The sequence below is a fragment of the Rhinatrema bivittatum genome, chromosome 6 (genome assembly GCF_901001135.1).
Source record: "Rhinatrema bivittatum chromosome 6, aRhiBiv1.1, whole genome shotgun sequence".
NCBI classification, from domain to species: Eukaryota; Metazoa; Chordata; class Amphibia; order Gymnophiona; family Rhinatrematidae; genus Rhinatrema; species Rhinatrema bivittatum.
Window position 1 is genome coordinate 151084051 of NC_042620.1, and position 27488 is coordinate 151111538.

A 27488-nucleotide genomic window follows, 5' to 3' on the forward strand; every position below is an offset into this window, starting at 1 on the left:
ACACTCACCAGTCTCTCACTCTCATGCTTGTTCTCTCCACATGCACAGGCTTCTCATTCCCATAATCACTTTCTTTCTCTCACACACATACACAAACACACACCAGTCACCTGATCTCTCTCATGCATACACACACACAGGCTTCCCACTCCCATGTTCTCTTTCAGATATACAGGCTTCTCACTCCCATGCTGTATCTCACACACTCCCAGCTTTCTCACTCCCATGCTCACTCTTCACATGCACAGGCTTCTCATTCCCATAATCACTTTCTCTCTGTTACACACATACACCAGTCTCTCTCTCATTTCCATGCTCGCTCTCCAGGTGCACAGGCTTCTCATTCCCTGAATCACATTCTCTCTCTCTCACATTCACATACACACCAGTCACACCGTCACCTTACCAGTCTCTCTCTCATACATGCACACACACACAGGCTTCCCACTCCCATGCTCTCTCTCACATAATCAGGCTTCTCACTCCAATGCTTTCTTTCACATACCCAGAGTTCTCACTTCCATGCTTTTTCTCTCTTTCACACACACACACACATCAGTCACATCCCTGACTGTCTCACACTCTCACATACACATCAGTCATCTCCTTGAGCAGTCACTTTCATTGTCTCTCACATATACACATACATCAGCTCTCTGACCAGTTTCTCTCAATCACACACACATGCTCTCAATCAAATACATTCTCTCACTTACACACAGGCTCTTAATCACACACACATTCTCTCAATCACACACACAGGCTCTCAATCACACACACATTCTCTCAATCACACACAGGCAGGCTGGCTGCTTCTCTCTCTTTCTCTCACTCACTTCCTCTCTCCCCCCCTAGCACAAATGGTAGCTGCAACAGCCTCCTCCTCCTCCAGCCCCCGCAGGCCAAAAAGGAAGAATCCCATCGGCCGCGGGAGGCTCACGTTGCTGACTCCTTTCCCGATTACCGGCTGCTTCAATTGCTCGGGGGCCGATGCTGCTGTCGCCGCTATTTTTTTCATGCGGCACCACTCTTTCTCCTTCCCGCGCATCACTTCCTGTTCCGGGTCAGGTGGGGGGGCGGGAGGAAGAAAAGGGCAGCCGCGGATGCCACAGCTTTTTTTTTTTTTTGCACCGCTGCCGTTCCCGCTGGGCTTGAACGTGCTGATAGCCCGGCGGCAACGGCAGCAGGGAAGGAAGAGCAGCGGGAGAGACCGGGAGCACGCGAACCTCTGGGGGAGGTCAGATGGGTCTTTTGGGGCGGGCTGCCGGCAGCGGCTTCGGGGGGCCGGCGGCGGCTTAATGCAGCTCTTTTAATTTTACCGGGGCAGTGCCGCCCCCGGGAAGCTGGCGCCCTAGGCGACCGCCTAGTTCGCCTAGTGCTTCCGCCGGCCCTGGCTGGGTCGATGATATAGTTGGGGGAGTCAGGTGCGTCATTGGTCTTGTGCAGTCGGGAAAGAGCATCAGCCCGAATGTTCTTGGAGGCCGGGCGGTAGCGTAAAACAAAATCAAATCGGCTGAAGAACAGCGACCATCGAGCCTGGCGGGGGTTCAGTCGTTGTGCTTTACTAAGATATTCCAAGTTCTTATGATCTGTGTAAACTGTAATTGGATGTTGAGCTCCCTCTAACCATTGACTCCATTCCTCAAAGGCCAGTTTAATAGCTAACAGCTCCTTGTCCCCAATCCCGTAATTCTTTTTGGCTGGGGAGAATTTATGAGAAAAATATGAGCAAGGGAGTAGCTTCCCCTGGTTGGAATGTTGGCTGAGTATGGCTCCTACCCATAAGTCTGAGGCATCCACTTCAACAATAAAAGGACACGTGGGGTCTGGGTGATGGAGACAAGGTTCCTGTAGGAATGCGGCCTTAAGATTCCTAAAAGCCTGTACTGCCTCACTAGGCCAATTCTTAGGATCCGCTCCTTTTTTGGTTAATGCCGTGAGGGGTTGCACAATGTGAGAGAATCGGGGAATGAAGGTCCTGTAGAAGTTAGCAAATCCAAGGAATCGTTGTAGAGAACGGAGCCCTACCGGTTGTGGCCATTCCCGGATACTGGCCAGCTTATCTGGGTCCATTTGAAAACCCGTAGTAGAGATAATAAATCCCAAAAAGGGTAAAGATTGTCTTTCAAATAAGCATTTCTCCAGTTTCACAAATCATGTTATGGATTCATTATATAATCATATATACATATAATCATGTTGACAAACATATAACCATGTTATTTATTTATTAACTCGCATGTTATTTATTAACTGTTTAGCAATATATACTAATTTGTTTTGATTAATATGTTCAATGTAAACCGCTAAATGAAGCGATAGTTACTGTTCCTTGTAAACCGGGGTGATATGTATATTATACAGGAACTTCCGGTATATAAATCCTTTAAATAAATAAATAAATAAATAAATATCTGGACTTACGTGCATGGCCAGGCCATGGTCCAGCCACACACTTAAGTCCCGATTTATACGTGCATGGCCTTTTAAAAATTCGTCCATAAGTTACTCATAAACTTCAAAATAGAAATAACCAGGTGGGCCTACTGGATGTAAATCCAGAAAAGGAAAGGATAAAGGAATTGGGATTGTGGATATTATATAAATGAACTTTAGAAATCTATCAATTATATCAGTTCTGCAAAAACTATAATTTTAAAATATCCTTAAAGAAAACAAATACAGTGGTGTTTGAAGGAAAATGACCTACTAGAGTTATGTTTGTCATTGACAGCTAGATTCTTGAACAAGTTTTAATTATCTTGGTTGTGACATTACTTTTACCATGTTATTAATCAATTCCAATCAACTTGTGGTACCATCCATAGCATTAAAGAGGAAAACTAGAAGAGTTAAATTTGTTATGGCACCACCACCACTTTACTATAGATCCAGAATATGGGATATACATGATAAAAATGTTAGAATTCAGACAGAAGAAATACAAATTGTTAAGACTGATTAAAGGATGCAATGGACAAGCAGAATTAGGAATGAAGATATAAGAAAAAACAATACTGTGTGAATGAGTACAGTACTGTGTGAATGAGAAACTTAAATATTATAAAGAATGATGGAAACAGCAAGTAGAAAGAATGTAATAGGGAAGATTACTAAAAGAAACTCTTCAGTATCAACATACAGGAGAAAGAGATCCAAGCAGACCTAGGTAAAGATGGAACAACAATGATCTATAATGAAGCTGGATTAAGCACTATTGTCTAATTTATTTACTGATGATGATTCTCTTCTGCTGCATCATTCACTTTAACTTTTCCTAATGCTTAAACTAGGTGACCGAAATCCTTTGCTATTCAGAGGCTAAGAGGGAAAGTGCTTCTTAGGCTTGATCTTTCAGGTCTGCTCTACTTTTGATAGATATCTTTTATACAGTACAAAATTATAAGACCCTCTGAGGCCTGAGAACATCATCTTTATAATGTTCTATAAGCTTTATCGAATTTGTAATAATTCCAATAAATTTTACTAATAATTTTGAACATGTTAAATAATAATGAAACTAGAGCTTTGTATCCTAATGTTTATACTGTTATGCATTACAGTCATGACTTGACTTTTGCCATTACAGATTGAACAGTTCAATAAAGAAGAAGAAGCATTTGGATGGGAAATAACCCAATACCCTGAACGTAAAAAAATCCAGGATACTCTAAATCCATATCTTCGCCTGTATGAAACCACAGTAGAATTCAATACCAAACATAAAAACTGGATGGAAGGACCCTATTCTACAGTAAACCCAGATATAGTAGAGCAAGATGTTGGAAACGTCTGGCGAGCACTGTATAAGCTTGAAAAAGGTTTTTCTGATTCCCCATATGCACTCTCTATAACTAATAAAATTAAAAACAAGGTAGAAGAATTCAGAGAGCACATTCCCCTCATTCAAGTAATCTGCAACCCAGGCTTGCGAGAAAGACATTGGACCTCCATGTCAGAAATTGTTGGTCAGGAAATTAAACCTTTATTTGAAACAACAGTCACAGATTTTCTCGACATGAATCTGCAACCGTTTTTGAGCCAATTTGAAAATATCAGTGAGGCAGCCAGCAAGGAGCATTCTCTTGAAAAGGCAATGGAGAAAATGATTTCTGAGTGGGATAAAATGGAGTTTAATGTTCTTCCTTACAGAGAAACAGGAACCAATATTTTGTCATCAGTTGATGACATTCAGATGCTTTTGGATGACCATATTGTCAAAACACAGACTATGAGAGGATCACCTTTTATTAAGGCGTTTGAAAACGAGATCAGGTAAAATGTTTCATAGTCTAAAGCAGAAGAGTATTAACTGAAATTTTAATCCACTAACTTGAGTTTAAAGGAGCACTACTCCAGAATTACTTTAGGCTATTACTATGAAAGAATGCTGTTATCATTTAGTCCTGATATTACTTTAAGAATTTCATGCATATAATACTATTAAAAGCTAGGTCCCTACTAACATATTATTATACTAAACATATCCTCCTGAGAATATGTTGAAGTTTGGACTTGGGTGGGCTAGTTTTGGATTATTTATTTTATTTATTTATTTTGAATTCTTATATACCGACATTCCTGTATAGAATACAAATTACACCGGTTTACAATATAACAGAACTGTCGCAAGCAAGGCGTTACAATAAACATTTGAACTTTTGAACATTTGACATTAAAATTAGAAAAGAATTAGCAAGAAGGAAGAGGTTATGACCAATCAGGGCTTAATTTCTTTCAGAGCTTCAGGGATTAGTTGGCTTAATTTCTTTCAGCGCACACTGTATCGGCATTTACCAAGGGTGTGGTCTTTGCTGATTTTGAAAGTGCCCCACAGATCATCATCACTATTGCTTTTTAACATCTTTATGCAGCCTTTGGCAAAATTAATATGCAATCTAGGGCTTCAGGGATTTATCTATACTGATGATATATAACTTGTTTACTGTCTGAACAGGAATGTCTCGGACTCGCTCACACAGCTTAAGAAGGTTATGCAAACTATTTCAAATTGGTTGTTAGTTGACAAATTAGTCAAATGATCCTTTGAATTGGTAGGGGTAACCTGGTGCCTGAATTGTCTGTAATCAATGTGGAAATTGCTAAGGTGACTATAGTGGACTAGATTAAATTGTTAGATGTCATATTGGATTCTGAATTGGAGACCCAAGTTTCCCAGGTAGTGCAGTGTGTCTTTTTTTAAACTGCACTTAATATGGCTCCTTTGTTCTTTATTTGATCAAAATTAATTCAAACTGGTAGTGCATGCTTTAATTCTTCCCCAGTTGGACTACTGTATTGGCCTACTTCATGACCTTCTATTAAGGCTTGTATGCAGGCTTCAAATGGTTAAAAATAGAATGGCACAGTTTATTTTTGCAGCAAATGAAGTGAGTGCAGAGAGAATAAGGGTGCAAACACATTCCACTGTGTATTAGCAATAATCTTTTCTTGGTACAGCAACTCCACTGTCTCATAATACGGATAACACTTTGGAAGGGTCCCCCATATTTCACTGCAAGGCTGCGTTGGGAGACAAAGATAAAGAAGTGTCACATCTGAAAGTTAAACAAACAATATTATCATAGGATAGGACCACAAAACAATGGGAATTAGCTGATAAAATGAAAGTAAATATATACGTTAAACAGGCTTAACATCAGTATACAGGGAGCGCAAGGAATGAGAAACAGGGAAGCCATTTAAATGCTGTCAAAAAGGCACAATAGCAGCCAGCCAATCAGAAGAGTTTAATGGAAGTGAAGTTAGCCAATCAAATCACTGCAAAAATTGTAAAGATGGAATAGAGAAGTTAAGTGAAATAACTCCACTCGATTTCATTGTTTAAACCATTTGGAACAAGATTTTCAAGGATATAAATCCATTTCTGCTCTTTGTGAATGAGCATCTCTGAAAAGTTCCCTCCTCGAGACAGAGGAGATAGGACGTCAATGACAAAAATTTTCAGATCAAGTACTGAATGGGAATATGAGACCCAATGTGTGACCAAGGGGGCATTGTCGGGATTATTGTTGATGTTAGACCAGTGCTCAATAAGTCGTGTCTTTTATCATACATGTCGTTTTTTCCCAGCAAAACACGGGGTCTATGTTGGGGGACCCTTCCAAAGTATTATCTGTATTATGAGACAGTGGAATTGCTGTACCAAGTAAAGATTATTGGTAATACACAGTGGAATGTGTTTGGACCCTTATTCTCTCTGCACTCATTTCATTTGTCGCTTGATCGCTAAGCACAGAGTTGCTCTCCATTTTTGTCTGTGAATTATTTCCACAGTTTATTTTTGGCCATTCAAAGGGTGTGTCTACCTTACCACTGTTATGATGCTTATACTGGTTGCTAGTGAAGTTGTTTGCTGGCTTTAAGATTCTTTTCCTCGTGTTCAGACTCCTACAAGGTATTGGATTGTCCTATTTGAGAGAGAAGCTGATGATATCAAGTGTTTTTTTTTGCCAGTTATCTCTATGATGGAGGATGCTTTATCCATTGTTTCCAAATACATGACTGCCATTAAATGTTGGATGCTTACTGTAACCCTTTCCTGGGGAATGTTTCCAATTCCAAAGAGCCAAAAAAGAATTTATTAACCGTGGTTAGCTCCTCAGTCTCTTCCCCACATTCTTTTCTCAAGGGGTGGGTCCTTTCTGTGGGGATGAAGGAAAACCTTCTTGGCCCAGGCAGGGTTGTGTAGTATCCCATAGGTTTATTTTACCCTTGTTCTTTGGGACAGGTACACTTACAAACCAGGGTAGACTATTTGGATGTGTGTTCAAATTAAAGTTTACTTGGATTGAGTTCAAAATAATCAAGAGGTGCAGCAAATAAAATATTCAGTTACATCCAGGGTCCTTACATTTACATGAGCCAAGATTTACTTGATCTCTAACTATGTGGATGTGTCCCTGCAGGCAAGGGCTTGAAACTGGCTTATTCTCCATGACAGAGAATGATAAGTGACCCAAGTGGGCTGGGATGTCCTAACCGTGACAGATAGCCTACCCAGTACCTGAGGTCCACAGAGAATCCCATACTCCAACCTGGCAGTGTCATCTGTCCCAGGGGTAGAAACTCTGTGGGGAGTCTCCAGATGTCCTTCTCCTCTTTTCTTCCTCCTATTCCTCTTCAAAAGACAGATGCAGTCTTCCAGGAGGAAAGGCCTACTACTGAAAGCAGTCCTTACAGCTTACAGCTAGAAGCAAACTAAAGGTGGCAGAAAACATCTTTCTGCCCTCTTGGTGGTAAAAACTCAGTCTGTTACCTGAACACTTCTCTTCTGTCTGCACAGTCACTGCAACCTCCTCTTGAACTGGGAAAAGAGGTACACAGCTCCCTCCTGACCCACTGAGCAGGGTGTTTTGCCTGCCAGAAGGCTCAGGGCAAAACTGTGAAAAACTTCAGAAAAACTGCCAAAGTCCTTCTGCTTCTCTCTCTTTCCTCGTCAACTTCTGAGGACCTGGCAAGGCATTGTCTCTTCCTCTCAGTGCTAAACTTGGGGCCTAACTTGGAGAGCACACTGAAAATACTCCTTCTCCTTCGAAATCAAATCTACACTGCCACACTCTAACTAGGGCTAACCATCCCTTTGTGGACTAGGGGATAATCACTCACAGGCTACCTCTGGGGGAGGGCCTATTTATTTATTTAATATCTTTTATATACCGACAAAAGTTGGGAACATCTCGTCGGTTTACAGAGAACAGAACTTAGCAACAGGCTTTACAATTATCACATGATTATAAGAGGAACAGTAGTTATAATAATTATAATAACAATAACATATAAATAAGAGGGTGGATTATACAAGTAATAATTAACTAGGTGGGATACAGGATAGGGGTTACCTAAAAAGGGGGGGGGCAGGGAGGTTCTGATAATTTGGGATGGACATCAACATTTGTAGGACGTAGATATTTGTATTTACAATTATTGTCAAGGGATATATACACGTTTGTGAGTAAAATGTTCTTATTTACAATCTGCTGTCCTGATAAATTGACCTATGCAGGAATGCTGTCTCCATCTAAGATGATATAAATCCTAAGGGCGAGGAGCTAGGGCCATGTAGTGGCTGACCAGTGGGTCTGTCACACTTAATAATAAGTTATCCATTAACATATTCAGATTGAGTTGATAGTCCTTGGCAAAATAGTTGTTTCTGGCATGCCTTCTCATTTTTATTTAGATGATTTCTCAATTTCTATTTCATTTCAAATTAGGAGTTTAGGAGTTACCTTGGACCAGACTCTTTCCATGTATTCACAGGTAAAAATGGTGATAAAGAATGCCTTTTATAAATTGTGTATGTTGCGTAAACTAAAGCCATTTTTCAGTCCAGATTATTTTTGTACCAGTTTTAGAAGCTCTGGTACCGACTGGCCTTGTTTAGTGCAAAAGTAAACTAATATGGGTGAAATTGCACGTGACTCTCAAACAATGCTCAAATCATTGATAAAATGAATGAGAGTCTATACTCACTTGCAAAACAACAAAATAAAAATACTTTATTTATACAAAACAAATATACACAGAATACCTCTCATTCACATCATATTCACACCTTAAGAAAGTCCTTTACACCACAGAACTAAAACAACTTTCTTATATATCAATATTCATTTCATAATTGGACTAAAGCAGCTTTCTTATGTCAATGTTGCTAGAGTCATACAAAAGATGAATGAAATCATTGAAGATACAAAATTGCAGCGAGCGCTTACATCAAGAATAAAACATGAATTACATATATGTCACATGTAAATGAATGTACCACTTATTATAACATCAATACCTAACCCTTCATATATCATATCTATCACATATTATGTGTTATCTACATATGCTACCGAAAGAACACGTGTCCACTACTGCACATGTTCTTATATACATTCTTTAATTCTCATGAATGTCAATGATGTTCCACGGTGTTCCACGCACTGTCCTCATGCAATGCAAATTCTCATTAATATCCACAATGTTCCACTTGCTATCCTCATGTAATGCATCTAAAAGATTGGATTCCCTCCTCATATAATGGGCATGAGTGACTATATTCCCATAATAGACATGGGTGACTGTATTCCCTACAAGGGACCCTCGTTTCGCCGCTATGGCTTCATCAGGGGAAAACCAAATCTGACAAAATCCTCATTGCCAATTCACTCACCAACGCAGCTCCCCATTAAATGCCTCGCCAAATAAATTAAAACTTTATCCACAAAAATCACCTTCAAATGTATAATCATCTAGTACCGTTCACCACACTTTTACCCTCCTGTAGTTTTAAAAAAACATTCTCCTATCTCGATACACCCTGTCCAAACAGCAAGCCATATATATAATGTGTGTGTGTGTGTATATATATATATATATATATATATATAATTTATTTATGTATTAAAATCTCTTCTATGCCAATGCTTCCTAATATCTGTCCAGCGTGGATTGTAATCATACATTCATAGTATCATCACAAAGCAGCATAAAACCATTACATATATAAAACAAAATAATAAAACACAACTCATTTAAAAACATTCTACCTCATCCAAAAGCTTCTTCAAAAAACATTGCCTTAATATCTTTTCTAAATAACTTCAGATCCTGCTGCTCATAAAACCTGACTGGCAGTTTATTCCATTCAATTGCTGTTACAGAAGAAAAAACTCTCAACCTTGTTTGTATCCATTTATGCTTATTGACTGGAGGAGTGGCCAGCAAATGAGTACTCTCTGATCTCAATGTCCATTTGGAATATATTAATCAATAAAACTTCTTAATGCACCAGGGTAAGCCCTTGTCAAAAATTTAAAAACAATAGTCAAAATCTAAACTTTACTTTCTATTTAACTGGAAGCCAGTGGAGATCTCTCAACACTGGAGTGACATGCTTTCTTCTCGAGAGACCAGTTAGAACTTGAGTGGCAGCATTCTGAGTCATTTGCGACACATGTGCTAGCTTTTCAGGTAATCCTACTTACAGAGCACCTCAGTAATCCAAGTGTTTCAAAACGAAAGCCTGGTATGACTGTATGAAAAAGATCCTGGGGTAAAAAGCTTTTTAGCGTTTTGACCCTCTTGAGCTTATAAAATGCCACTTTTGTTACATTACTAAATTAATATACCCAAGCTTGTATAACATGAAACTAAATACAATATATGAAACCTGTTATATATAAGATGTGGATTGAGAGTGCCTTCATACGATGCGATGGTGTCCACGCAAACCCGTGGACACCAACATAAAATTTAAGACCTAATTGAGGTGCCTAATGAATATGGCTCATATACACGATAGCAGAACACAGTCTGTTCGCATCGTATGAAGGCACTCTCAATCCACATCTTATATATAACACTTTTGTTACATGGCATATTTGCTGTTTGTCAACTGACAGTCCCAAACATTTTACTTCTGTTTGAAAAGGGACAGACAAACCATCAGCCATAAGAGCTTCCACTTGATGATTCTCATTGAAACCTTTTCTCACCTAAAGAATCTTTGTTTTGTAATGTTTAAAACAGATGATCATCTGTCAACCACTCCCTTATCTTTTTAATTATATCTAGCAGCTTAGATTCTGGTAAATCAGAGTTAGGGCCACATTGTAGAAAAATAGACATTAACAGTATATCTAAAATATTTTACATTCAAAAACTGCAACAACACCCCCAAAGGGGAAAGGTATATGTTGAACAATACAGATGAGAGTGCCGATCCATGCGGCACTCCCAATTGAATATTATGCCCTGTGAAATGCAAGGCACCTATCTGGACCCTGTGCGTCCATTTTGTTAGAAAAGATTGACACCAACTCAAAACTGTACCTCCATAAGGGAAAGAGCACTAATGTTTAGAGTTGATCAATTGAAAAATGTATCTTTATTAACACATTTCATAAAAATAATTAGACACTTATTCATTGAGATTCATAACCATACATAAACATATACATTTATAAGTTTAAACAAATGCTGTGCCATATTGTATATAATCATAAACAAGAAAAACCCAATCTAGCAAACCGAAAATGTTCCAAGTTATAAAAAAATGAATTGCAAGCGACAATAATTTGAATAATAAAGAGACTTTAAATTATCATTGGGATCTTCATACCACCCTTTCGGTTTTCAGAACATGATGTTGTTCAAGTAACAAACCTGTGGGATCTTATATAATCATCGGTCCCATTTTCTTTTTCTAATAATTTTAAATGTGATAGCTTCAACCAAAGTGTAAAAAGATTTTTTACTTCCCATTTTTTTCAGTGAATGTAGTCTTGCCAAGCCTGACACGATACTATGTTTCGCTAGAGCTGCTTCAGGGGCGTCGTTTGTAATGAATACTTCCAAAATTTTCAGTTGTCATAATATTGTATATATTGACACAAAAAAGAGTTGTATTCACACAAACAGTAATTCAATATCATAATATTAAATGCATGGAAACAACTTAGAAAAATTCAAAAAGTGCTGATTCAGTAGTATATTAGAAGATCACTTTTGCACATTAAAAATGTGTGCAACCGTACAGAGCTGAAATGTTACATATTTTAAATCCCTTAATTTTATTAAATGTGTTAATAAAGACAAATTTTTAAATTGATCACCTCTGAATATTAGTGTTTTCCCTTAGCTAGTTCTTCTATTAGAAATTGAGCACTTTAATTAGCATTAACATTGCCTAATATCTAGTTGTTTATATACATATATATCTATATCTGGGCTTACCTGTGAATACACGGAACACCCAGCTTTCAAAAATGTCTGCAGTACTCCATTTGTGCATGTACATGAGTACATGAAGATTTTTATTGGTATTTTATAAACTGTGTGGTAGGAGCCACATAGTTTAAAAAATACCACAGATTTCTGTGCTGAAAATATGTTTATGTTTCAGTATGTATATGTATTTGTATTGCAGGAACGAGCATACTTAAAATGCGCATGTATATTTTATGCACATAATAAACAATTTGCGAGTATTAACCCAGAATTAAATGCAGAGGTAGGTATTTTATAAAGTATGCATATACTCATGTTCTGAAAATACTTACTTCATTCATACTGGGAATCACAGGTTTACAAATATCTTTACAAATTCAGTCCCTCCAGCAGTTTACCCTAATCCCCTACCAGTTCACCCAGATCTCTTAGCCAAAAACTGTAGACAAAAGACAAGTGCAATTTCAATTGCACGAATCAATTAATAGGTGTAAAAATGTATGGATAAGTTTGATAATGTACTTGTGTATTCTGCTTACAAAACAGCAACTTGTGCACATACTTCTAAACTCCACACCAGAATGCCCTGTACTGCACTTTTTTCCAGTGTTGAAATTTATTCTTGCCACTGCAAGTATGAGTTGTACTCTTGATGTTTCTAAGATAGCATGTGTGCATATACATGCTACATACACATATATGCTAATTTTACACTAGCAGCAACCATGTAACTCTTTGAAAATTACCTCCTAAAAGCAAAATACCTTTGCTCAAGTACTAACAGGGGCCCCAACATGCTGACTATGTTCCCTTCAATGGCAATTCAATGGCAAATAAAGTTCAAAATCTTAATTCTTATTCACAGGGAGCTTAACTTTCAAACCTGTCCCAAATATATATGTATTAGGGTCCACATAGATTTGTCTAAGTATTTTAAAACATGTGTAGTATCATCTGCACAGGTTTTAAAATAAGCATATGTCCTGCCCCCAAAGTATATATGTACTATTTGTGCCCGGAAAAGTAAATGTGTACTCAGGAATAGCAAGCGCTTGTGTACTATTTCATGCATACACACTTCCAGTTCTGCAGCAGTGGGCTCATTCCAAAATGGTGGCCCCTGCCCGTAAACCCAGTTTCAATGTCCAGAACATGGCTAGGCTAGTGAACCTCATTGTCCTCAATAAGAGCTTCTTTTTCCACAACTGCAGGGTGTGCATAAATAGCTGACAGACGAGTCAGGCAGCTATTTGCCACGCTACTGCCGGAGATAATGTTCCTCACATTATCACTGGCAGTGGTGTCGTGGCTGACTCCTGCCCCTTCCCGCCCCACCTCCTCCCCTCCCCCTAATTTGCATTATATTGCATGCAAAAAGGCCATTTTCGCATGCGATATGGCCCTAACGTACACGTAAATAACCCCCTATGTGTGGTATGCAACCTAAAACCGTTACTCTCTGCAGCCAACTTTCAGGCTGTAGTATAAGCTTTACTTTTACCATTACTAGACTATTGTAACTGCCTGTACATTGGATTACCAAAGTCAGCTTTGAAAACTGCCGGGAGTGGAGTCCCAACATATCCACCCCTGGTGATTCTGTGAATGAATGGCACTGGAAGTGTAAACTGCACACAAAGTAACTTCCGGTGCTGGATGCATAAACTGTGTGTAGTTTGCTCTTCCAATGCAGCTCATTCATAGAAGCTGTGCTTGATCGCCAGGACCAGATAAATTGGGACCCTGCTTCTGGCAGATATTTTTATGGTTCAGGTAGATGGGCCAGGGGTCCGGAGGGGCTGTGTGTGTGGCATGGCCCCCTTCACACTGTGGGGGGTATGAGGGTGTGGGGCAGGAGTGTTATATATATTTAAGAACCGGGGAAGGGGGTGGGGGCAAGGCACCTGTGGACCCCAAAACATGTTTTTTTGGTCATGTAAGATGGGATTAGGGGGAGAGGGGTGCAGATAAGTAGGAAGTTATCCATCCATACAAGGCCAGATAACTAATAATTCTCACAGGACAAGCAGAATGGTAGTCCTCACATATGGGTGACATCATCAGGATGGATCCTAATCACGGAACACTTTTGTCAAAGTTTCTAGAACTTTGACTGGTACCATTGAGCATGCCCAGCATGGTACCAACCCTGCATCCAGCAGGGGTCCCCCTTCAGTCTCTTTTTTTCCACGCAGCTTTTGCCATGCGGAGATAAGAGCTCTTCCACGGTTTCCTGACAGGAAAATATTCTTCAGGAAAAAGTTCAAGTTTTTCAAAGATTTTCACCCCGGCTGGGGTTCCCCTTGTATACCGTTGATACCCATGCCCGTTCGGTAAGTTTTACTACCTTTTTGGTTGGTTACCATCGGTTCCAACTTTTAGACCCGGAGGTCACCGACTGCGCCGCGGCCTAAATTTTCGACGGCAATGATGGTGACGGATTTTTGTAGGTGCCCAGACTGTCCGAGGACAATGTCCATCAACGATCCTCACCAGGTTTGTGTGTTGTGCTTGGGCCCTATCCATGATGTAGATTCGTGTACCAACTGCGCCCAAATGACCGTAAAGGGCGTCGGGCTCATTTGGAAAAGATGGCTTTATTGTTCTATTCCAAACAGGTTTCCTCATCAAAAGCGTCGAAGTCATTGACACCGTCGCCATCCAAGTCCCGTCTTCGGTCGGATACCGATGACTCTTGACCCGCATCGAGGACTTTGGTTTCCGCTTCTTCGGCTCTAGACACCAGTAAGGGAGACATAAAGAAAGGCATCACCATCGGCATCACAAATCCTTAACATCTGATTCGAGCGCATCAGTGGCTTCCACTTCTACTTCCAAGGAGCCACCGAGGAAGAAGGCCTGTGCCGAGGAACCCAAAACCTCCTCTGTGCCAGGTTCACCAAGGCATCCCTCGCCTTCAGGAGAGGCACCGACTGATGCTCCACCTATACTGGTGGTTATTCCGGTGGTGCCCATCCAGCCTCCCACTCCAGGCCTGGCCTTAACAACGCCAGCGTTCCATGAGGAACTGAACCGGATGGTTCAGGAGGCGGTGGTGCAAGCTCTCCATGGATACCCGATTCCATCGGCACCAATACCAGCTCCAATTCTGATGCCGGAACCTATGCCACCGATGCTTGCACCGTTGCTGGACAGGATCGATGCCCTCATCGGTGCTTTGCCTTTGGCACTGAGGAAAACATGGTTGCCTCCGAGTCCTTCAATGCCCATTCCTCTCTCTTCAGGTGAGGGTGAATTGCTGATGCCAGACCCGGTGCCAGGCCCTTCTGGAGTGTTACCACCGAGGAGGCCACCGAGGCCATCGAGTCCTTCCACACCACTTTTGCCACCGAAGCCCCATCGACCTCTACCGATGCTGACACTGGTGCCACCCATGCAGCCACCGAGCCCTTCAGTGCCTCAACCTCCTTCGGCTGGGGGAGGTCCATTTTTGCCCTCTGGAGAACCGTTGGGTGCTGGGGATCAGCACTATCATCCTTGGTCTGATGACTCTTCTGATTCCCAAGACACAGGAGATATTCCATCAGAGTTTTCACCTCCTGATGAGGGAAGAAAATCTCCGCTAGAGGACCTCTCTTTTATAAGTTTCATCAAAGAGATGTCGGAGTCTATTCCATTTACACTCCAGACTGAAGAAGGCTCCAGACCTAAAATGTTAGAAGTTCTTCAGTTTGTTGATGCATCGAAGGAGGTAATGTCCATACCTGTCCATGAGGTCCTCCTTGACCTCCTTCAACACAATTGGGAACATTCAGGGACAGTCCCTGTGGTAAACCGTAAGACTGATGCTACATATCTGGTCCAAGCAGCACCTGGATTCCAGAAGGCTCAACTTTCCCACCATTCAGTGGTGGTCGAGTCCGCCCAGAAAAAAGCCAGAAGACCAAGATTTCACTTGTCCACACCTCCAGGAAAAGAGCAGAAATTCCTCGACACTTTTGGGCATAGGGTCTTCCATGGAGCCATGTTAATATCCCATATTGCAGCTTACCAGCTTTATATCTCGCAATACAACAGAAACCTGTTCAAACAGCTCCAGGATCTTTCTGATACTCTTCCTGACCAGTTCCAGGACCAGTTCAATGTTATTCTAAAGGTCTGGATGCTGGTAAACATGAGGTGCCCTCAGCTTATGACATCTTCGACACAGCCACCAGGGTGCCAGCATCTGGAATAAGTGCTTGAAGATGGGCCCGGCTCAAGTCTTCAGATCTGCATTCAGAGGTTCAAGACAGGTTGGCTGACCTCCCCTGTATGGGAGATAATCTTTTCGGTGAGAAAATTCAGGAGACTGTTGCTCAACTTAAAGACCATAACGAGACGCTACTGCAACTCTCAGCTGGGCACATGGACTTCTCCACTTCTTCTAAACACCCATTCCGTAAGGAGACTAAGCGAACCACCTTTAAGGCATGCAGATACTGCTCACCTCAGACTCGGTCTCGCTCCTCTAGACCATATCAGAAGCCTCAAACTTGCCAGCCTAGGCCTCAGAAGATGCAGCCTCCTCCACAGCCTGGTCTGTCCTCTGGTTTTTGACTGCCCAATAGAGAACAAATGTCCACTTCCACCTCTGCCGCAATTACTAGTGGGCGGCCATCTCTGCCACTTCATCAACATCTGACATACGGTCACCACAGACCAGTGGGTCCTGTCGGTAATAGCTCATGGTTACCATCTCAACTTTCTGTCCATTCCGTCAGACTCCGCGCCTCATTCGACGTGGAGTTCCTCCGTCCACTCTCCATTTCTAAAGGAGGAAATAAATTCTCTTCTTCAAGCCAATGCCATAGAACAAGTTCCTTCTCTGCAAAAGGGAAAAGGCTTCTACTCCCGGTACTTCCTGATACCAAAAATGTCCGGAGGCATTCATCCGATATTAGATCTTCGGGCCTTGAACAAGTATTTATGAAAGGAAAAGTTCAGGATGGTAACCTTGGGCTCTCTACTCCCTCTGATTCAACAGGGAGATTGGCTTTGCTCTCTAGATCTAAAAGACGTGTACATGCACATAGCAATTACCTCGTCTCACAGAAAATACCTCCAGTTCCTCATCGGAAACAAGCACTTCCAATACCGAGTGCTTCATTTGGCCTGGCATCGGCCTCTCCTGTCTTCACGAAATGCCTGGCAGTAGTAGCTGCATACTTAAGGTGATTGGGCACTCACGTCTATCCTTATCTAGACGACTGGTTACTGAGGGCTCAGTCAGTGGAGGCGGTGCTTCAATCCCTCCAGCTAACCTTGCGACTACTACTGTCCTTGGGATTTCTAGTGAACTATCAAAAATCCAGTCTGAGTCCATCCCAATCTCTCTCCTTCATTGGAGCAGATCTCGACACTATCCAAGCAAAGGCGTTTCTTCCCAGGGACCGAGCTCATCCGCTTGCAGTGCTTGCACACACTATACAGTCTCACCGAACTAGGACTGCTCGTTGTATTCTCGTCTTGCTGGGCCATATGGCGTCCTTGGTCCATGTTACACCGATGGCTCAACTCGCCATGCGAGTAACACAGTGGACCTTAAAATTTCATTGATCTCAGGCCCACCAGCCAATGTCCGACATTGTCCAAATCACCAGGCAGCTTCGTCTCTCACTAGCGTGGTGGGTCCAGGAATCCAGCCTGCTCATGGGATTACCCTTCCATCCTCCCGAACCTCAAATTTTTCTGACTAAAGATGCTTCCACCGTGGGTTGGGGAGCACATGTCCACAACCTACAGACTCAGGGAACCTGGTCTGCAGCAGAAGCACAACATCAGATAAATTTTCTGGAACTCAGGGCGATCAGATATGCCCTTCTAGCTTTCAAAGATTGCTTATCCAACAAGGCAATCCTAATCCAAACGGACAATCAATTAGCGATGTGGTATATCAATAAGCAGGGTGGAACTGGCTCCTACCTGCTGTGTCAGGAGGTAGTGCAAATCTGGGCTCTAGCTCTAGGTCATTCTATGCTACTGAGAGCAACTTACCTGGCGGGCGTGGACAATGTACTAGCGGACAAATTCAGTCACAAATTTCAACCCCATGACTGGTCCCTGAACCCTGCGGTGGTGGAACGCATATTCCAAAAGTGGGGGTATCCAACGATAGATCTCTTTGCTTCGATCCACAATCACAAAGTGGACAATTTCTGCTCCCTATGTCACAGTCCCAGGACTCCACCAAGGGATGCATTCGCTATCTCTTGGACAACAGGTCTCCTGTATGCCTATCTCCCGCTTCCACTCATAAGCAAGACTCTCATGAAGCTACGTTGAGACAAGGGTCTCATGATTCTAATAGCCCCATACTGGCCGCGGCAGGTGTGGTTTCCCATTCTTCGCGACCTCTCCGTCCATCCGCAGATTTGTCTGGGCGCAGATCCGTCACTGATCTCTCAGAATGCCGGGTGCCTCCGACATTTGAACCTCCAGGCTCTGGCACTGACAGCTTGGATGTTGAAAGGCTAGTTTTGCAGCCTCTCAACCTCTCAGACTCGGTATCCCAGGTCTTAGTAGCTTCACGAAAGCCTTCCACTAGAAGATCTTATCATTCTAATTGGAAACGTTTTTCGTTGTGGTGCACATCAAAGGAGTTAGAGCCCTTTACCTGCCCAACAACAACATTTCTGAACTACTCTGGCACCTCTCAGAGTCGGGTCTCCAAACTTCCTCCATTAGTGTTCATGTCAGTGCGGTGGCCGCCTTCCATAAGGGTATAAGTAATGTTTCTATTTCAACACAACCCTTAGTAGTGCGCTTTATGAAGGACTTGCTTCACCTCAAGCCCCCTTTCCGTCCCCCGGCCCCTGCTTGGGACCTTATTGTGGTTTTAGCGCGGCTCATGAAACCTCCATTTGAGCCTCTGCACTCATGCGAGTTATGGCATCTCACTTGGAAGGTGCTCTTCCTTCTTGCTTTGATGTCTGCTTACAGGATCAGTGAGCTACAGGCGCTGGTTACTTACCCCCCTTACACAAATTTTCTTCATGATCGTGTGGTCCTTCGCACTCATCCTAAATTTCTACCGAAAGTAGTCTGAGCTCCATTTAAATCAATCCATAGTTTTGCCTACTTTCTTTCCAAAACCCCACTCACATCCAGGTGAGCGGGCTCTGCATTCCTTGGACTGCAAGTGTTTGCTAGCCTTTTATTTGGAATGTACTGAAGGCCATAGGAAGTCCACCCAGCTATTTGACTCCTTTGATAAAATTAAACTGGGAATCCCAGTGGGAAAGCAGACCCTGTCCTCCTGGCTGGCGGACTGTATTTCCTTCTGCTACCAGCAAGCAGGCCTTCCGCTCCAGAGATGCGTTAAAGTGTACTCCATTAGAGCAATGGCAACTTTGGTAGTACATCTTCGGTCTGTACCTCTTGCAGACATCTGCAGGGCTGCTACATGGAGTTCTCTCCATACCTTTGCAGCTCATTATTGCCTGGACAAGGCTGGCACCTAAGACTCTATCTTTGGCCAGTCTATTCTACGCAATTTATTCTCAGCTTAATACCCAACTTCCTTCCAATGGCCCACTGGGAATTTCAGGCTGCCCTCTTTCAAAGTCACCCCTGTTGTTGTGCCTGTTGCACGTCTTTGGTTGCTTTTGGTACATTACTCGGGCATCCTCAGCTTGCTATTCACCCATGTGTGAGGACTACCATCCTGCTTTTCCTGTGAGAAAGCAGAGTTGCTTACCTGTAACAAGTGTTCTCACAGGACAGCAGGATGTTAGTCCTCACAGAACCCACCCACCACCCCGCGGAGTTGGGTATGCTTGCGATTTGTTATTTTATTTTTTGCACATACTTTTTACTATACACAAGATTGAAGGGGGACCCCTGCTGGATGCAGGGTTGGTACCATGCTGGGCATGCTCAGTGGTGCCAGTCAAAGTTCTAGAAACTTTGACAAAAGTGTTCCTTGACTGGGCTCCATCCTGATGATGTCACCCATATGTGAGGACTAACATCCTGCTGTCCTGTGAGGATACCTGTTACAGGTAAGCAACTCTGCTATCTTCTTGGCTATATTCAAACATAGCCAGTTAGGATTTTTTAGTTATCCAGCTACATGTAGCCGATAACGTTAGGCAAGTAAATTCAGTGGTATGTTTCTCCCCCTGAATATATGGGACAAGTCATCCAGCTAACTTTATCTGGAAAACTTGTCCTGTAACCTGCTTACTAAATATTAACATCATAGTTCCCAAAATATACCTTAATTTTTTAATTTGAGAATAGTGGAGTACCCTAGTGGTTAGAACAATCAGGCATCAAACCAGGGAAATCAGGATTCAAATCCCACTGACATTCCTTGTGACCTTGGGTAAGTCACTTCACTCTCAGGTAGAAACGTAGAGGGTCATTTACTAATCATTTTTCCCGTAGACCTAGAATAGGAGTAAATCAGAGCTTTAGATTATAAGTCCTTTGGGGATAAGGAAATACCTATAGTACCTGAATATAATCTTCTTTGAAGTGTCACAAAAGGTGAACTACAAATAAAAAGATTATTATAACAGTGCTATATAAAAATTATTTTCTAAAGTTTGGCATTACTAAGTAATTTCCTTTTGATGTGTAAATCAAGAACTAAAGATACCATTGCTTTATTAAAGTAGATATATCTAGCATAATCTACATTTATCACATATGTAGCAAATATTGGACTATAATTTCAGTCTTGCTGTCAATTCTTTGCATTATTTTTCTACATAACAGTAAATATATATCAGGGAAAAGGATATTTCTTAATATCAAGTTTAGGGCATGACTTAACATACTTCCATCCTTAACTAAACGACCCCTCACATTCCTAGATGCCACCATGAACTTTCTTTGTAAATATTAATAATCATTAACTTTATGTAATCTTTGTAAATTTTTAGTTACAGCCACTTGCTAACCTAAGTTATTCCTTGTTACGAAATTGTTATTTACCATGATGTTCCTAAATGTTATTATTATAAAGCACTGCTGCTAATTACTATGTTTTGTTTTCTGTTTAGCGCAGCCGCCAAGCACTGTTGAATGTAAACCGATTTGATGTTACTAAACGAATGTCGGTATATAAAAGATTTCAAATAAATAAATAAATAAAATAAAATGACTGATTTAAGGTCTTTTCCCATGATCACAGAATGGGAAAATGCCTTTGTGAATCAGCTCCTTAGTGTACTGTATATAATCATTTTTTTTTTGTTTCGCAGGGACTGGGAAAATAGGTTATTATTATTGCAAGAAATCTTGGATGAATGGTTGAAGGTTCAGGCTACTTGGTTGTATTTGGAGCCCATCTTCAGTTCACCAGACATTATGGCACAAATGCCTGAAGAAGGTAGACGATTTAACACTGTGGACAAAACATGGAGGGAAATAATGAAACAGGTTTTGCTGGTAAGACTTTTTTCTTGTTTTGTTTTTTTCAGTCTGCAATGTTAGTTTGAAAATATCTGAATAAATTCTATAGGTTCTCTAGTTTCCTAAGAAAAGCAGAGGTAAAAAAAATTGGATAATATATATAGCAAGACTTTTATAATATACTGTATTTTTCGCTCCATAAGACGCACCTAGGATTCAGAGGGGGAAAATTAAAAAAAAAAAAAATTTGTGCTAAACCTGCTCTGTTCCTGGGCGTCTGTGTGTCTTATGGAGCAAATTAGGGGAGTGCATAACTTTTTTTTCCTCCCCATTTTGTTTTCGGGTCTGGGGAGGACCATTTCGGTCCACTCCCCAGATCAGAAAACTTTTCTTTCTCTGGGAACCCCCCCCCCCAAAAAAAAACCCCCATCCCAACCCTTTAAATGAATTAACAACCCCCCACCCTCCTGACCCACCTCCAAGACCTGCCAAATTAATTTACTACAACCCCCCACCCTCCTGACCCCCCCAAGACCTGCCAAAAGTCCCTGGTGGTCCAGCGGGCGTCCGGGCGCAATCTCCTGGGCTTGGGCCGTTGGCTGCCAGTAAACAAAATGGCGCCGACGGCCCTTTGCCCTTACTATGTCACTGGGGCCGACCAATGGCAGCGGTCGGCCCCAGTGACATAGTAAGGGCAAAGGGCTGTCGGCACCATTTTGATTACTGGTAGCCGACAGCCCAAGCCCAGGAGATCGCTCCCGGACTGCTCCTGGACCACCAGGGACTTTTGGCAGGTCTTGGGGGGGGGGGGTTGTAGTAAATTAAGTTGGCAGGTCTTGGGGGGGTTGTTAGATTTTTAGTTTTTTTTTTATATTCGCTCCATAAGACGCACATACATTTTGCCCCCACTTTTGGGGGGAAAAAAGTGCGTCTTATGGAGTGAAAAATACGGGTAAATGTTTTATGCTGGATGGGGATAACAACTAAATAGCAAGTTGGACAGACTCCCACTTAAAGTATAGCTAGTAAACAAGATAAAAGGAAAAATTTACGGCATACAGAGAAGGTGGTGGATGTTTGGAACAACCTTCTGTCAGAAGGGTAATAACTAAAACTGTGGCAGAATTCAAGTATGCTGAAGACTGATAAGGCTTAGAAAGGGAAATCTAGGGTAAACAATAGGGAGTGGTATGGTCCTGGGTTTAAGTTTAAATATGGAACTACATATGCCCATCTATTGGGCAGAAGGTAGAGACAACAAAGACAATTGCCTGGAACAGTATATCAAATTCTCAGGAGAGTTTCTAAGGTTGACTAGTATGGAGTGGTAGTAATACATTGGTAAACTCACAAGAATAATTTGTGAGGGGGAAAGGGTTGTGGCAGATCATCTAGCATGACAGCAGAATAGCTTAACGATATTTCACAGTGAACAACAAAACAGTTAAGGAAGTATCTCCTGCAGATGGTCAGTCTTGTATGTCTGACAGCTGGGATATTTGCCTTAGTGCAGAAAGTAGTGGTGAGTGCAAGGAAGGTTGAGGACCAGAACAGCTAGTTAGACTGTGGGTCAAATGGTGCTTATATGCTGACAATCACAATGTTACTATGTTGCCACACAAAAAAATAATCAATGTTGGTTTTGGTATATTAAACTGGTTATTTTTAATAGTTAAATTCCATTTTCTGTTTTATTTAAATGGAATGTTTAAATCTGGTTTTGAACATTTCTAAGAGGTTGTTATACTAAGCTGCAAATTGTTTTCACGAAAAATACAAACACACAAAAACAGAAAATTGTGAGTGTTTTACTCAAACTTTTTCAGGAAAATGCCTTTAGCAAAAGTATTTTGCAGAAATGCTCATTGTAGTAGTAAACATTTGTACATAGTTCACTATGTGCTAAAGTTTATTCAAATGGCTCATTGATGAGCTGCAGTGATGTAAAATCACACAAAGTAGCTCATTATTGTGCCATTTTGCAAAAATAAGCACATGAAAAAGGCTTTGTGGGCCCATTTTTGCAAAACATAAAAAACTTTCACCTCTAGAGATATGGTTATTTTCTCTCTGGTCCTTGGAAGCCTCACAGCTTGTACAATGTTCCCCTTCTGCTCCTATCCCCAAATGTCATTAATCGTTCCTGGAGTCCTTAGTGTCCTTGGTGTCCTTCCCTGGCATCCCTGTGCCTCTCATGGACTAAAAAAGTCAGTTAAAGCCCTGGAGAAGACTTCCCTTTTGCCCCCAAAAGCATTGAAAATCCCACTTAGGAGTTCCCCTCCTTTTCCAGTTGATAGCAGGGTTGAATTAGCCATGCTGTCATGGGATCTGTCAATCAGGTCCCGGAGGCGGAGCTTGTCAAAGCAGAGATTAGAATTTTGCTCTCTGCGGCTGCGCGTGTGTTCCCACGCAGGAAAGTAATGGAATCTCCTCAGTCTGTTCTTTCCACGCGTGGGATCGCACGCAGAGCTGTTCTTCTCAGCATTAATAAATTAAATATGTCAAAATTGAGGTTTAAACCCTGTAATTGCGGCAAGGTAATGTCGGTCACAGATGGCCATGACCGATGTTACCGATGCCTGGGGCCAGATCACAATCGTGAGGATTGTGAATTTTGTTCAAGGATGTCTCCGAGAGCCCTGAAACAACGGGCCTACAGGCTTCAGGAACATTTTGCCTCACCGGAGCCATCGCAGGCTCATTCGTCACCTGGCCCCGCTATCTTACCTTTTCCCTTAAAAAGGAGGGCATCATCGTGGGATCCTCAGTCCTCCAATCTTGGAGGTATGGACTTGGCGAGCTAGCAAAGGCCATCGGATTTTAAACAATCCATAGAGCCAGAATCGCCGATTCAAGAGATTGGCGACAAAAATCTCGGCGCCTAAAACTTCTGCGCATAAATCAACGACGGCGCATAACACTTCTGCACCTGAAAAAGTATCGGTGCACAAGACACTTGTGCGCATGGTGCCAATGATGTCTGCGCACAAGGCGCCGAAGATGTCTATGCGCGTGAAGAGGGAAACATGCACGGCGCCGATGACATCTGCGCGCACGGCACCGACGACATCTGCGCGCCCAGCGCCAGACATATCTGTCCACATGGCACGGAGACATCGGCACCGATAGCTCTTGTGTGCATGGAATCAAAAAGATATGCGCACAAGTCTAGATCTGCGCACAACTCCAAATCGGCGCACAAAACACTGGAACACCCATCTCATGGGCTAAAACGACGATGTGGACACTCACAGAGGTCTTACTCCACCTCTCCATTGATAACCCCACCTCGTTCGGGTACTTCCCTTTCTTCGAGAGCTACTTCAACAGAGTTTACAATAAAGCGTAGAAAGCGATCACCGTCTTCTTGTAGAAGTCATACAGACTTGTCATCACACTATTATCACAAGCACTCACGGCACTCCCACCACAAAATGTCGGCAAAGAGGACTGCAACATGGGAAGTAAGCACTTCGACTTCTAAATCATCTCATGTACCAACTTCAAATCCCTTCTCCCACAGAGAGGTAATACAGGTTTCTTCCTCTAACGCTTCTACAGCTTCAGAGGATTCGATGGACATAATATGTGAAAAGAAACAGAAAGACCATAAAGTATCTAGTACTTTACCTCAAACCACTCTAATGCAACCTAAAGCATGTGAGTCACAAGAACCAGATGATCGTACAATAATGCCCCCTCATACAAAAGAGGCATTTTATCAATTGTCCCAATCTTTAGCAGGATTTTAGGAAACACTTCAGTCATCATTCAAAATGTCTAATCTTGCCTCTGTCAATTCTCCAGAACATAACACACAGACTCCTAGAGAACCATTGATGGAGCCTCCCACATCTCCCATAGTCAACTGGCCAACTTCACCGAATTTTAAACAGGATACATCTTTTGATTCTCCTTCACCGCAAACATCCCCATCATCATCTACGGGATTCCCATAGGATCCCAGGAACAACCTCAGGAGCCATATTCCCCTCCAGAAGACCTTACATACCCAAAATTTCTGGAAAAATTGGGTACAATATTGCATCTAGAGGTCCAAAAAGAGACAGACCCTAGATCAGAAACCCTTGGTCTCTTAAAGATTTTTGATATTCCAGGAGAACCAACATCTCTTCCACCACAAGAACTTCTGCATTCTGTCTTACACAAATCCTGGGAAACACCTTACTCAATCTCAGCGGTTTCCAGGAAGATGGACATAAAATTCTGTATGAGGAAAACATCACCGTACTCTATTCCACAATTACCTCATGCTTCAATTGTGGTAGAGTCGGCGATGCAAAGATTTAAGAAAACGAAGTCACATTCCTCATACCCACCAGGCAAAGACAACAAATACTTGGATGAGTTTGGCAGAAAAATATACAATAACTCAATGTTGAATGCCCGAATTATGCACCATCAATTCTACATGGTACAATACCTGTATGAGTGCACACAAGCTATAAAAGGTATGTTGTCTTCGACTGTGGATCAGATACCTCCACCTCTACATGACATGGAAGAGTGTTCGACACCACCTTTTGAGGTCAATCTGTGAAGCAAATGAAACATCTTCCAGGGCATCTGCAACAGCCATTGCAGCCCGAAGACTAGCATGGTTACGCTCAAGTTCGATATGTGAAGATTTACACGAGAAACTAACAAACCTCCCATGTACAGGAGATAACCTGTTCGGAGAACGATTCCAGGACACAGTAGGTAAACTGAAGGAAGAAGCTCTAGCAGTACAATCATTAACATCACAACCTCACTATTCGACCACACGTCATTATATGGGATCTACTCTTCGGCAATCATATGCCAGGAGACCTTACAAGTCTTACCAGTCCTTTCGTACACAGACATACCCTTCTTACCAGCGTCCTGCTCCACAACAGAATACCTCCAACCAACGTAGAGGTAAAGCACATAACCAGAGACAGCAGGCACAACAGCCGACTACTGCAGTAAAATCAAATCCATCTTTTTAGTTACCCAGCCACCATCACAGCATCAAGCACCACCCAGCAGGATTCATTCTTGCCTGGCAGTCTGGGAGAGGATAACATCCGATCAATGGGTTTTGGAGATAGTACGGCACGGTTACCAACTCCAATTTGTCACAAAACCCATATTACCTCATCTTTCCACTCTCAAGATTCACAACTTCCAACCACATCTGGGGGAGAAAATTGCTTTGCTTCTCAAACAACGAGCAATTCGACAAATTTCCCTGGGGACCCAATCAGTAGGATTTTATTCCCCATACTTCCTCATACCCATGAAGTCGGGTGGCCTTCATCCCATACTAGACCTAAGGGAATTAAACAAATTTCTCACCAAAGAGAAATTCAAAATGGTATTGTTGAAATCAATCCTTCCTCTGATTCAAACCAATGATTGGATGTGTTCCATTGATCTGAAGGATGCTTACACACACATTCCAATCCATCCATCCTCGAGGCGTTACTTATGCTTTCACTACAGGCATCAACACTACCAGTACAAAGTTCTCCCTTTTGGACTATCGGCTGCACCCAGAGTTTTCACCAAATGCATGGTGGTGGTGGTGGCTCATCTCAGACAACAAGGTATAACCATTTTTCCATATCTGGACAATTTGCTCATAATCACCCCAGCTCCAAACATCTTACTCGATCACCTCCATCGGGTGATACAATGCTTGCAGGAATTAGGATTGGTGATCAATTTTCAGAAATCACACCTACAACCGACACAACAGCTACAATTCATAGGAGCATGCCTGGACACCACTTGCAACCGGGCATACCTACCAAACGACAGAATATCACACTTCCATCACCTTCTACATGGATTGAACCATACTCAGAGACCTTCGGCGAGACAAGTTTTAGTAGTCCTAGGCCACATGGCGGCTGCTATTTTCATGGTTCCTAACACCAGGCTACATATGAGATGCCTGCAATGGGGCTTGAAACGTCAATGGATACCACACTCGCAACCATTGACACAGAAGTTATCGTTGACCTCCGAGATGAGAAAGGACATAACATGGTGGCTCCTAGATTCCACCCTGTCCAAGGGAGCATTGTTCAGTTCCCCTCCTCACAATGCAGTCTTAACCACAGATGCGTCTCGCAAGGGCTGGGGTGCACACCTCGAGATTTACGAAACACAAGGGTTATGGACAATCTCGGAACAGAACCTCCAAATAAATTTATTGGAACTCAGAGCGATTCGCAATGCATTACAAGTGTTCCAAGACCACCTGAAGGGCCTCAGGGTCATGATCTACACGGACAATGAAGTGGCAATGTTTTACATCTACAAATAAGGAGGGTCTGGTTCATGGTCCCTTTGCAAGGAGACCCTGACAATCTTCGAACACGCTCACAGAA

At 42.2% G+C, this 27488-nt stretch overlaps 1 protein-coding gene across 1 annotated transcript in view; it reads left to right on the forward strand.

The window, feature by feature from the left end:
• DNAH7 (dynein axonemal heavy chain 7) overlaps window positions 1-27488 on the forward strand; it is a 724465-nt gene that overhangs the window by 196527 nt on the left and 500450 nt on the right. The window contains 2 exon segments of the mRNA XM_029606081.1: window positions 3590-4275; window positions 20955-21141. Of these exon segments, the coding sequence (XP_029461941.1) occupies window positions 3590-4275; window positions 20955-21141 (873 nt within the window).